This window comes from Gopherus evgoodei, chromosome 19 (genome assembly GCF_007399415.2).
Source record: "Gopherus evgoodei ecotype Sinaloan lineage chromosome 19, rGopEvg1_v1.p, whole genome shotgun sequence".
NCBI classification, from domain to species: domain Eukaryota; kingdom Metazoa; phylum Chordata; order Testudines; family Testudinidae; genus Gopherus; species Gopherus evgoodei.
Window position 1 is genome coordinate 21,874,326 of NC_044340.1, and position 13,682 is coordinate 21,888,007.

General features: G+C 48.4%; 1 protein-coding gene across 10 annotated transcripts in view; it reads left to right on the forward strand.

The window, feature by feature from the left end:
- PHLDB1 (pleckstrin homology like domain family B member 1) overlaps positions 1-13,682 on the forward strand; it is a 109,512-nt gene that overhangs the window by 19,777 nt on the left and 76,053 nt on the right. The window contains exon 1 of one of the 10 annotated variants that reach the window (XM_030538295.1): positions 5,162-5,229. The exons of 8 other annotated variants lie outside the window; for them this stretch is intronic. Coding sequence is in view for 1 of the 2 variants with exons in the window: in XM_030538294.1 (XP_030394154.1) it covers positions 5,240-5,246 (7 nt within the window). In the remaining variant the exon portion in view is untranslated. Of the gene's footprint in view, positions 1-5,161; positions 5,247-13,682 lie in introns of those variants that run through there. One more of the 10 variants, XM_030538294.1, reaches the window with a different exon arrangement.

Here is a 13,682-nt window from a genome sequence, read left to right on the forward strand (position 1 = left end):
AAACCCTTTGTAAGTACTCAATATAATTGGGACAGAGGAGTAAATTCTGAAATCTGTTATTCTGGGACATTGCAGATTTGGACCCAGCAACCTTCTATGTCTTCACTCCCCAAAGACTTGATTCAACTGCCTCATATTGGTATAAATCTGGAGACGCTCCCCTGAAGTCAGAATCATTACCTGCTCTAAATTGATCTTGGTGTGACAGAGATCAGAATCTGGCTGCTGAACAAGAACGAGCCCAGGCCCATCGTGACCCCATGGTGTTTCTGTGTGAGGTTCTGCTGCACCGTGTCCGGGAAATGGGTCTCCTTTGGAGCAAGTTTGTCTACAAGGGCAGCAGAAACTGTTTTATTTGTGCTGCTCTAACAAGCATCCCCTGTGCTTTGTACCACTGTTGCTGGCCAAGGATCTACTGTCCTGGCTCATTCTGTGCTGTTTTATTTTGTACAGCAATTAAGATATCCTTTTCATTCTCTTCCTCGTTAGATTGCCCAAGTTGTGGTGCTCCCTGCTATACCTGTGCCCTTGTGATGGAAATTACAGTAGCAGCAATGAATTTTCTGGATGTAGCAACAGTAATGCTAGTAGAGTCATCAGCATGGAAGCTAAGCTGTTCAGAATTCAGCCATTTCCTTTGATAATTATGTATATTTTCCACATTACTCTGGAAACTTTGAACCAGATGTGTGAAAACTCACATTAGAATAGAAAATTACACACTATAAGCAACTCCAAAGCTGTAGCATCCGAGGCCGATCACTTAGGCCTATCAGAAAGCAGACTAATTAGGCCAAGACACAGGGACTGAACACCAACCAGTCTATGCTCTATGCTTATCTTAGAAACATGGTTAAAGTGTTTCATTATGTTTATCCCTGGCAGTGCCATACAGTGTGCATGTACACACACACGAGTGAGGGCAGGTACTCTCTTCCTCAATCTGGAGTCACTCCATTGACTTCACTGGAGTTTTTCTGCTGTAACAGAGCACAGACTTTGGAAAATTTTACATCTTCTAGGCTCTACAACAAGAAAAAAACACCTCAGAACACTTCCAGGTTTCACAAAGACAAAGGGGCTTATTTTCCTACCCTGTCCTTGAGTAACGTTTTTCACACTACTGCAGTCAATATCTTTGTGCAAAGATGGTGTCATATTTTCCACAGCTGCTTTAGTTTTCCAGTTGAATCACTTTTTCTGATCATACTCTTTTAAAAAAAACATTTTTAATTTTTCTTTTACAGTCTGGAAGCCTTCCCTGGGGTCTTAACAGGGATTTTGATGGAAAATTATGTAGATATTTTTCTCCATTACTGAGTCACTCGGAAATCTTCACTACTGTCACCACCAGACTTCTATTGTAGCATAGATGGCCTCTAACACTGGGAAATGTTTGGGAACATTGGAATTCTTCTTAGCAGGATCACACACACATACTCCCCTCCTGCCAATAAAACATTGCTGATTGTCACGGAGTGTGGGGAGTCCGGCCCTGCACCCCCCTCTTCCTGGGACCCACAGTGACTCTCGGCCAGCCAGTAAAACAGAAGGTTTATTGGACAACAGGAACACAGGTTACAGCAGAGCTTGCAGGCACAGTCAGGACCCCTCCACCGAGTCCTTCTGGGCTTTCAGGGTGCTTGGATCCTAGCTAGGATACCCTGAATTCCGCCCACACAGCCCCAAGCCCAAACTCAAACTGCTTCCCTCCTGCCACTCCCTTCCTTTGTCCCCTTCCTGGGCAAAGGTGTTGACCTTTCCCCTCCCTTACCTAGCTCAGGTTACAGGCCCTGGCATCGTCCATCCTCTAAAGTCCTCCCCTGCTCTCCCACTCCCCACCCAGACAGTCCCTACTGCATCACACTGATCAATAGTGTTTCCCAGCTCTGTGGGGAAAGAGGGGAAAAATTGCCACACCATATGTATTCCTGATGCTGTGGATCCTGAGCACAATATTTTCCCTGTCTACACTGGCACAAGGTTTAACTGCTTCTAAAGATGGCATTACTCCCAGTGATTGATACTGCATCAGTGCATCAAGTTAAATCTCATCCATAACGTTGCTTGAATGCGCTTTGCAACGTGTGAGCTTTGCTCCAAGGCAAAGTAGGGTCTTGTGTTTCTGGATGCTTTTTATGCTAACCTACCTAAACTAGCAATTAGAGCAGTGAGGTTGGATGGAATGAGGGCTCCTGGGTTTTATCCCCAACACTGTCACCGGAGCTCACAGAGTGAGTTTAACTTTGAGCCAATTTTGTCCCTAGTAAAACTCCTTTTAAAACTATGGAGTTACATGAGGGATGAATTTGGTCCTCTGTGCATCAGTTTCTGCATTTGTAAAATAGGACTGTTAATATTTCCCTCCCCTCTGTAAAGCAGAAAGGTTCTCAGACTAGAGCAGCTATATACACACAAACTATCCCATTTTGTGACTTATTTACCAGAATTGTATTGCGTGTGTGGGAGGAGTGTCTTTTCTACTATTTACTTTGGTAGAGCAGTGTGTACTTGGTAATGTGGTTGTACAACCCCCCTAGAGCCTGATTGTTCATTCTTGGGCTACCCTCTGCTCCACAGAGCTGCATTTGAGAGTAAACCTCTCTAGCACCATTTGACAATGGCTCTTCAGCCTGTTTGCAAAATCATTTTTCAGAGCTGTCATATGGATTCAGAACCATAGGCTCATAACCTGTGCTGATCTCCTTGGTGTGCTTTGCAGCTATGGTCCCTTCCTGGGTGCTAATACTTTGCAGGGTATGGGCCTGTTTCAGGTGTCACCTTATAGCAAGGTGACTCAGGAGAGTTTAGGTCTGGGTGAGGCTGTTCAGGGAGTAAATTGCCAATAAAGAATAAATCAGGAAAAAATCAAACTTAAGGAAAAGCTCCTGCTGAATGGTCATGACAGTGAGACACAGACACCTCCATATTGCCCGGGATGAGGGAGAGATGCAATGGTTGGAAATGGGACTCAGCCACAGAATTCTAAGCACTACTGTCCCTTTGAAATGGTCTTGCTGATCCTGTGAGGTCCTCAGCCTTCTCACTTTCCAGGAACTTACAGTACTCAGCCCCATGCCCTCATTGTGAGGTTTTATATGCAAACAGAAATGCTGTTTTTGTGCAAAGTTTAAAATGTTTTTTCACATGGAATCCTAATGGGTTTCCATCAGCTCCAGGTGGTGCTGTGAATCCTTTTCCCAACTGCAGTAGGCCACTGGAATCCACTGCAAGCCAAGACTGAACTGACCATGCTAATTTTATTGCCCAAGCTGGGCATAAAGTGTAGGATGTAAAACAACTAGCTGTAGAAGCACTAGGAAGTAAACTTGTCAAAGTTCACTGCTTTATTACCTTCAAGCAAGAGACATTAACTGTATTACTCCTGGGGGAATTATGCACCACTGCACAATGCAGAATTTTGCAGAAATTTATGTGCATGCAGAATTTTCCCTTTCCCCACAGAAATGGGCTGCAGTGCTGCTAGCCACCACTAGGGGCCACTGGACCTGTCAGAGCCCAGCTTGCACATAGAAGACACTGCAGGGAGGGGGGAGGGAGGTAGAAGGTTCCTGGCAGGAAACTCCATGCAAGCCTGGGACTGACCATCATATTGTTTCTCTCTCTGGATCCCTGGGCTTGGGGGGGGGGGAGGGGGGAGAAGGGGAAGAGGGGGGAGAGTTATCTGGGCTGGGGGACAGGGCTGGGCTCTGTGTGGAGGGGTGAAGGTATCTGGGCCAAGGGGGCCCTGCTAATGGGCTCTAGGAGGAGAGGGGGTACAGGTAACCAGGCTAGGGGGGCCCATGGCTAGGCTCTTGGTGGGAGAGAGTTTGAGTGTATTGGCTGGGGGAGACTCATGGCTGAACTTCACGGGAGGGGTTGTGGGTGTCGCCCCCCCCCCTTGCTGGGCTCTGGGGTGGGGAAGAGGACAGAGAAATAGGAAATGGGTTATCATAGAGGTTTCTTTAATTCTTCTCCTGGGGGAATGTTTGAGTGTGTGTCTGTATTGTTACAGACATACTTTCTGACAGGTATTTTGAAAAAATTAGCAGAATAATTGAAACTAGTGTGATTAGGTAGTGTTATTTTGACAAATAAAAATTGCAGAATTTTTAATTTTTTGGTGCAGAATGCCTCCTGGAGTAACTATATACATAGTAGTAAATGGCACCACTGCCCTCTGCTGGCTAAAATCAGAACTGCTCTGCTGCATGCCAGAGGCCCTGTATGGCTAATGTATTTTTTTCTGGCTTGGGTGTCAGGGGTTCATGCTTTGGGAATGGGAAGCACTCGGTTCTGTCCTGGTGTTGCTCTGAATGACTGAACATTTTTGTAAGAGCAGGTGCCCCCAACCCTGCAGTCTGAAGGGTGTATGCAGAGCCCTGTGGACTGGATTGCAGGATCTGGACCTTTATTATTTTTATCTTCAGAGTGTTCCCTTAAAATTAGAAAGTGTGGGCCACCATGGGCGCCTACACTGTGGCTGCTCTGACTGAGTGGAGGCCCAATGCTGGGACCTGTGAGGAGTGGCGGTGGCTTAGCGTGTTGCACTCTGCACTACTTGCCTGGTGGGCACACTTTGAGGCTACAGCAACCTTTACTCCCTCTTTCAAAAAAGGAAAGAAGGTGGCAGAGCCAGAGGGAGAAGGAAAGGCCAGAAGGGACAATAAAAGAGGGGGATGAGAGTTGTGTCCATGTGGGGCATGGCCATACAGGGGAGCTCTGAGAACAGGGCCTACGCAGGGCACAAATCCAGGCTGGGATAAGGGAGACAGACAGCGGGCATAGGCGTGGCAGGCGGATACAGTGGATGGAAGAGAAGATAGAAGCAGGCAGGCATTTCCCCCGTCTGCTAGAGGAGGGGGGCAGTGCCTGCTGCACCCTTCTCTCCCTCCTGCACCTGAGAACAGAGAGAAGCTATAAACTGCCTTAAGCGAAGCTTCCTCCTGCAGCCCCCTTCTCTATCTTGGCCCGTCGCCCGGCCAAATCCGCTCCACTGTTTCCGTCCCCTCGCTATTCTGGCACCCCCCCCCCTCCGCTTTATCCTCGCTGTCACCTCCCCTCCCGGGGGCGGTGCGCTCCCCTCCATTGGAGCCGCGGCCGCTCTGTCTGCGGGGAGGAGCCGCCCCCTGAATAGACCCTTCGACTTCGGGGCTGGCCCCGGGACGGCCGGCAGCGGCGCGGAGCCGGGCTCGCAGCGCGTCCTTCCAGGCCGGTAGCGGGCTGCTGGTTAGTGGCCATGCCGGGTACTAGCAGGGTCTGGCGGCGCAGCTCGGGTAGGGTATGGGGCAGGCGGGGGGACTGCCGGCTGTGCTGCTTCCAGCTGCCGGGAGCCCCGCTCTGGCCGCCGAGGGAGAAGGGGGCGCTGGTGACGGGACTGAAATGGGATCGATGTAAGCGGAGCGCACGGGCTGGGGGTGTCCGGCCGGCCCGGCCCTTGTCCCTCTCGGACCCTCTCCGCCCTGGGCGCTTACCTCGGCGAGGGACGCGGCTGGGGCTGGGCGCTCACGGCAGCCACTTGCTGGATTCGCGGCAGCGGTCGGTGATCCCGGAGCTCCGTGCCAGCCAACGGGGAAGCCAGGGCTCGCCTCTGTATCGGGCTGGTCCTAGACTTTAATTATAACTCCTCCTCCTCGCTATTTTGGGAGTCTAGAATGTGGTACCAGAATTAGCTTTGGGCGCTGGAGCCTGGCAGATGGTACAAGTCTCCTCCCACCTGGCTGTAAACTAGCCAGAGTTGTGTCTTGGTGGCATCTCTGTGCTGTTGTGTGTGTGCATTCACTCGTGTACCAGTACATACATGTCTGTGATTGATGTATGTATTTGCATGTGGCTTTTTAAAAGGATGTTTTCTTAGGCCACCCAGTATTCTTTGTTTGAAAATAATTGGTCTTGTTTGCAATGGGCAGTGAAATTTATTTCCCTCTGATATGTTGGCATTTTTCCTTGAGACCTCCACAGCTGTGCAGCTGAAACTGACTTGAAAAAAGGCTGCAAATAGCATGAAATACTAGCTAAATATGTCCCCTGTGTATTATATGTACATGTGGTGAATGTGTGCTTGACGGGAATTAATTGCACTTATTTGTGTGTGTGAGTTGCATATGGTCATCCCAAATGAATGAAAATAGAAAGTTTGTTGCCTTCCCAGCCATCAGTGTATTTATATCATAACAGAGAGCTGCTAAAGATACAGTAGTAATTTTGGCTCTGGTTTAAGTGGCTTAAAACTTTATTGAAGGAGAGTTGTACTTCTCTGGCCCTTAAACATTGTCCTCTAAACACAAGTCGTACACTTTAGCTGTTTTTGTCCCCAAAATGATGCGCTGATGTGATTACATGCATCCATCCCTCCTGGGAATAGTGAAATCCTGAACGACACACCTCCCCGTTGACTTTATTTTCCTTGCTTTGTGGTTCAGATATTGGAAATTCCAGTATTTATTTTGGGTGGTTGTTGTGTGTTTCGGGGGAAGCAATGGTATATCACAGTGCCATTATAAACTGGGTTCATAAGTGACTGCCACACAGTGCTGTTTGCAATCTTCATTTTTTTATCATAGAATCATAGGATGAGGTTTTTTTTTCCTCTTTCAAGTATGTTTATTTTGTGGCTGTGAGAGCAGGAGCAGGTATGGGACCTGAAAAAAACTTGGGTGGCTTTCTTTTTTTTTTAAACTGACTTGATTTCAGTTTGATGACACCCCTCTAAACAAAGTGAAAGTGAGATCTGGCTGTGAGAGCTGGAATCTTAGTTCCTCTGGGTTGTGGAAAAAACACTTGTGTCCTCATGAGCAGTACTGTAGGGTAAAGGAAATGTGTCCCATTAATGTTTTGGGGGAGGTCTGGATTGTTGTTGTCTGCTCCTTTTCTAGTGTTCTTAGAAATTAAAGTGGTTTTTTAAACCCATCTCCACTCCCTACCACATCTATCTTTCTTGGTGCTGGATTGCATTGGAGCCAGAAATCAGGGTTCTGTGAGGTGGTGATTTATCTTTGAATTTCCTGGAGTGGAGGAAGTCACACAAAGGTCTGGGGCTAGAGCATGGAAGGAGACCCCATGAGTAATCATCCAAACCTCAGGGAACAGGGAGGCTGGAGAATGCTAGTTAGTCCTTGAATGTTTAGAACCAGGGAACAGATTGGTTTAAGAGGGGGATTTGCCCAACCCTCTCCCAAGTACAGCACTGATTACATACTGGGGAGCTTTTAGTAAAGAGCTAGGGATGTAATTCTGAGTCTCCAAGTGATCTGTAAACCCAGCTGTCAGGGATTATACAATCCCAGGATTTCTACATGAGACTTTCTTTTGTTGTTAAAAAGCCAAGGAGCATTGGAAGCTTACTGGGGTCTGTGTACAGAAGTGATTTCCCCATACTCTACTCTCTGCTGTAGGAACCACCTGTTTCTTTAAAGCTCCCTGTTCCTGACATTCTGCCCCTGCTTCTGCTTTTCTGTGTCTAATGTGGCTGGATCGAGGCAGGTTGGAGGAAAAAGCTCCTCGCTCACCCTGTGGTTCTTCCCCTGACACTTCCCGCTTTTTCTAGCCTGTTGTTAGAGATCAGAGAATCTTGTAACTCCAGTGGAAGGGATGGGACTTTGATTAGTGTCTGTAGTTGGAGTTCTGCAGCAGATGTCTTTCTCTCTGTGCCTCTCGGGATGGTGGGAACAGGTTGAAGATCCTTACAAAACTTTTAGTAAAATGGACTGGTGTTGCTTGTTAATTTACTAAACCCTCCAAGGGCAGTAGATCATGCTTTCTTGGTCACCAGCAGCAGAGAGGCTTGTGTGCGAATGTTCGTGGGAGAGAGCTTCAGGGTCTACTGAGGGTGGATGGGAAGGCAGGGTTAGTCTGTATACGTAATCTGTTCTCAAGAGATGTCATTAGAGGAAGTGTAAAACTCACACCCAGGCTGTGTGAGAGTTGGGTGTTAACGAGGGAGGGTCCTGTCTGGCCCAGTCAAACCCCAGAAGCAGAGATGCTCCCTAGTGCCAGGGCAGAGGCTGCTTTTCATCTGTTCACAAAGGCGTGACCATGACTTTCTGCTCCATCCTTGGAGTTAGAAAAACCCCAAACTTCCTCCCAGAGACAACTGCAGAGTAGCAAGTCAAACTGATCATGGGCTGTAGAGACCGTGCTGACAGTTGTGTTAGAAATGCTTAGCTACTGGGAGTGACTGGAGTCTAGCAAGGGAACTAGAAGTTAAGACTCCAGCTCTGCCATTGACTGTGTGGCCTTGGGCCATTTTACACTGAACCTATCTGTGCTATTTCTTAACTAAGGCATGAATTGTTTTTAGGGTCTAATCATCAGGTCTGGAATAAACAGGTTCCCTAAAACCACAAATCCCCGCAGGGCTAGCTCAGCCTGTCTTCCTGATTTGCATAAATCAAGTTCCATGTAGCATGCTGTGTGTGAAACACACTAGACCTTAAATACCAAGGTCTGATCAGCCCTGCATGGACAGTAAAGGTCCCAGGGCACTTTCAGTAAAGCTTTGTCCAACATTTTCCCTCCCCTACTGCCATGCACTCCTTTGCTCCTGTCCTATTGGAGGTAACCACATCTCAGGTTATGCCCATAAAGCATGTTGGGACCCTCTGCCAAGCATTATGGATGTGTGAAACGTTTCCCTCATTATGGTTGCAAAAATGAGGAGTGCGTATTTCCTAAGTAGAGTAGACCTGGAGTAATAGGATTATTTAGGGTGACCAGATGCCCCGATTTTATAGGGACAGTCTCGATATTTGGGGCTTTTTCTTATATAGGCTCCTATTACCTCCTACCCCCTGTCCCGATTGGTGGGGGCGGACGGGGGTGGTGGTAGTGCTGTATGCACTGTAGACCTGGGAGTTCTGTTCCTATGCTGTGGTTAATCCAGGCAACATGTAAATGCTGTTGTAGTCCTAGCTACTGTTTCCCCATAACTAGACACTAGTATAAAAGCTATGAATGTCTGAGGACTGGAGAGAAGGCAGGAATCCCCAGGCCCAGCTCTAGGTTACTGGCACACAGCTTGCTACATGCCTCCCTCCCCCACCCCCGTCTTGTTTCTTAAGATTTCTTTTTCCATTACTTTTATTTTTCCTGTTTTTTTAGCATAATCTTGTGCTTTGGCGGTTTTCTCCCCTTCCCTTCTTTATTTGCCCGATCTAGGCCTTTGTTTTCTCTAGCCTCAATCCATGACCTCAGGTACAGGTTATACCAAAAATCCCAGGCTTCAAACCCTGCCAGACCTGCCTTGGAGTGACTCGTGCCCTCCAAATGTAAGGTCTGTTCAAGTTTTAAAAGCAGATCTTGAAAGCTTAGGGAAGACAGGATGAACTTGCTGCTGATTGAGCATTTTCTGTGACTCCTGGGGTGTGAATCCCCTCACCCACTTCCTGTACTTCAGCTCCAGATGCTCAGAGAACCTCTGTGATCATTGTGATTGCAGTGGTAAGCAAAGATCTTGGGAGCCATTGAGAACTATCTAGACCTTCAACTAAGAAGAAATCCCCTCTCCAGAACAGTAGGGGAAAGTGACCGTCTCAGGAGACCTCATATCCTGGCGTGGGTACTGCTAAGGTGCCCAACTCCTCTGGTACCGAGATCTTGTCACTGGATAAAAAGATTACACCATGTACTGAGAATCACATCCAGTAAACAGCCTAGAGCAGTACCAATATCGGTACTGGACTCAGTGTCTTTAAAACACAAGGACTCTTCTAAATCCAAACTGAAATAGTCATCAGTAACAGTGTCTTTATCCAGCCACAGAGAACACATGGACTCACTTTGGTACCATCTTCAATACTTCCTGATGTACTGATTCCAGAGTACCCAGTACTGCCCAGAGTCCTCTTCCATAAGGAATGTGAGTTACCATTGCTGAGGGGTACAAAACGACATTCCCAGCTGGTACTGACTTATCTCCTGGAGTCGACCCTTCCATCTGCGTCAACTGCTCATCCTCCGGTGCTGATACAGCCACTGGTTCCGCACCAACCTTTTGAGGGTACTGAGAGGGACTTCCAGTTGGTACTGACATATTATCCAGAATTCCCTTACCAGTCAACAACACTTCAGCACTGATGCAGTTGTATGACTCATCATGTTACCAGCACAAACACTGTTACCGGCACCATTTTCTTCTCCACCCCTGATGGTCATGGGCGAGGACACCTCATTCACTTCTGAGGCGTCTATACAAGGCTCCCCTACCTTTCCATTTCAGCCACCCCTCCTTGAAGTGCACCCTGAGGAAGAAACTCCCAGCAGGTGGTGTACCCAGCAGTATTGGCAAGAATAACCTTGGGGGTCCAACCCCCTTCCCTTATGCCCCACCAAAGTGGGGTTTTTGGAACCAGGGGGCCCCTTATGACAAGCTCTTCTACGGAGTTCCATTGTGTAAGAGGTCATGCCAGGAGCACCAAGCCCAGGTTCTGTTCTGCAGGAGTTGCTTACAGAGGAGCAAGAGCCTGCTGGGGAAGAATAAGTACCTCCTTCCCATAAATATTCCTCCTCACCAGACACCTAACTCCCTGATTGCTGAGGTGGTTAATGAATGAAACCGACACCACTGTTGCTGTTCAACGCCGTCTGACAGGGAACTGAAATGGCTAGACTTCCTTGGCTGCAAAAGCTACTCCTTGGCCTAATTGCAGTTCAGAGGAGCCAGTTGCCAAACTCTAAGGGCAAAATATGATTTTATGAATTATTACAAATTTTTCATCTTTTACTGAATATCTGCCACAGAACAAGAGGGAACAATTTCAGGCCCTCATAAAAGCCATAAAATCATCACGGCTTCTCTCCAGGCCTCTCTTGATGCTGCCAGTACAGCTGCAAGTTCCATGGCTATGGCAGTAGTTGTGCTCAGAGTGTCGTGGCTGCAGTCTCCGACCTCCCCCAGAAGGTACAAAATGCCATCAAGGACCTTACTTTCAAAGGACCTAATTTGTGCAACAGCACCACGGGTGGGTCCCTTCATTCGCCTGAAGATGCCCTGGTGACACTACAATCACTGGGCGTTTATATACCTGTGACAAAGAAAAAATATAGTAGACAGCTCAGTGGTCTCATCTAGTCCACTACCAGCTCATGAGACTGGCTGAACCCTACAGGAAAAAGTCCAGATTCACTGAAAAGGGGCCATCCTCCACAGTGACACTGCAGTTGGCAACATCCTCAAAACAACCATTTTGACCCACTGGTCAAAGACCACAAACTGTTTTCCTCTCTGGATCCTACATTGAACCTCTTCCCCCTTCCACCCTTGTGGGTATCGTCTCTCCCATTCTCTGTCTTCATGGGAGCTCGTTACTTTGGACAGATGGATGCTGGAGGTGATTTCTATAGGCTATTCCATCCGGTTTAGCACCTTCTCACTCTCCTTCCCCAACCCTCTTCAGAGACCTTACTCATTAGTGTCTGATATCAGGGTGTTGGCTCAAAGCACATCTGGGATCTCCTGAAGTGTTGAGGCCTGTCTGTCTGATGTCATTGCTGTTTGTTTTAGCAGTTTAGTGCCCATAGTGCATTCACTGCCTCCCCTGACTTGGGTGTAGTGCCCTTGGCCTCCCATAGCAGTGTGGCCAATCAAGTCTCAATCAATCCTTATGCGCTCTGCTGAGATAGTTCTGTCTTTCTGTCTGTCATCAACGGGGATGTTGATCTAGGGGCCCCCCAGGAGCAGAAATGCCCCCCAGCTCCCTGCACAGGCCCTCAGAGAACCATTGGAGGGTATACCCTGGGAGAGGAGCATGTGTTGTGCCAGGTACCTGAGTCTCCTGTTATGGTGGTTCCTGATGCTGAGCTGTTGCGCTGCTTTTGGGGTGTCACATGGGGTGTCCTTCCTGCCACAATAGAGCAAGAGGTCCCTAGGACAGTCCTTTCCCTTGGGAGGCAGGGGACAGACCTGGCGTAGTTGTCCTGTCAGATCTGCCCTGCGGAACTGGGGCTTGGCTACAAAGTGGGGTGGTGTAGAGTCTCCCTCTACTCCCCATGGGGAGAAGCATTCGTTTCTCAGCCTGTCTCCATGTCCACATCCTACCAAGTGATGGGATGTCCCTCCAGATGTTTGAACAGGCATAGGATGTTCATGTTCTGTTAACACATTAAAGGTTCCAGTTGTTTGCCTGTGACCCGTGGAGGCAAGTGCCATACTGCTTGCTACCTGCTGGCTTTGCCTGCTGGACTGCTTAGACCAGTATGGTGTTGCATGCTGGGATGCTCCCTCTACAGTCCAGGTGGCAGAAAGCTGTTTTGCCCTCTCTCATTTGGTGTGCTTGGGGTGGAGGACCCAGGGGTGTGTTGATCTGGACTTTCAGACCAACCCCAACTCTTATAAGGGTCTGGTTAACATCTATACTGGCCCCATGCCAGTGCCACACATAGGTAGAGGTTCCTGCTTGGGCTCCTCTTTGCCCCAGGCCTTGCTGCAAATTCTTGCCACTGGCACATTCTGTGCGTGATGATAGCCTAAACATGAGCAGCTAGGTGCTCCGTAGAGCTTCCTCCCCTTGCCTTCGTGGTGGTGGATGTCTGTCCTAGCTCTGCTGCTCAGGCCCACAGCACCCACTGGGGGAAAAAGGGGAGCATCCCAGTCCCCCTCCTTCTCCTATGATTGTTTATCCCTGCACATCTCTCTCCCCTAAGACAGAAGTTCCTTCCCTCCTGTATGTAGGAAGAACCATACCCTGGAGGGACGTATTTTCAGCTCTGACTGAAGCTGAAGAGCAAGGTTCCCCAGGGGATTGGCAAAGTGCTTCAAAGCTATGTTGTCTGGGGAGCATTCCAGCTCCTTCCCCTCCCACTGCACGTCACACAGACATGTTCTGCAGTGCATTCCTTGCTCAACACAGAAAAGGGGAGGGAAGTTGGGCCTAGGAATGCAGCCCCCAGTCAGTGCTCTGGGGTGGGGTCCCACATGATGGCACATCGCTTGCTGGCCTCTGACTTTGGGATACCATGTGGCAGCATTCTTTCTGGTGCTGAGTGCTAGCCTGGGTTTGTAGCACTGGAACAACATCTCTGAGAGCTCTGCCATATGGGCAGAGAGCTGACTTGGTCACCAGGTTTCCTGCTGTTTCGCTTTAAGTTTCAACCTTAACTTTTTCCTGCATTTTGTAGGGGATGGAGCACAGGAATTGACAGCAGGACTCCTGAGTTCTGCTCCTGAGTCACTACACCCTGCAGATGTGGATCCCCAGCACTTGTTGCTGTTGGACCCTTCCTCTTTCTATTCCTGAGCTTAACGGCTGCCCTGTGGGCCTAGTAGGGTTCCATAAGTTTTAGAGTGGGAGCTTGTTTGTGAAGGTTTGTAAAATGCTTTGAGATCATCTGATGGTAGGAGCTAGTGGAGGGAAAGGATTAAATGAGTCTGATTTTCTGTATTTGCGATCTGTCTAAGCTAGAACATGACCTGGTTCTTCCTTCACTTATTCTAGTACCATTACACAGACGTCAGGGAACTTCCCCAATAGGAGGAGAATCAGACCAGGATGTAGATCAGCATTTGTCAGCATACCAGACCCTTTGCAATGTCTGACTCTCCCATCAAATTCTGAATGTTCAGTTCCTCCCCAGCCAGGGGAAGCAGTTCACCCTCTTCTTTCTTGCTGGTTGGATATATAACAACACACTCTCTTCTGCAGGCTGCAAGTTTGAGATTTCTGTGCTATAGACTCTCTCCTGTCCAT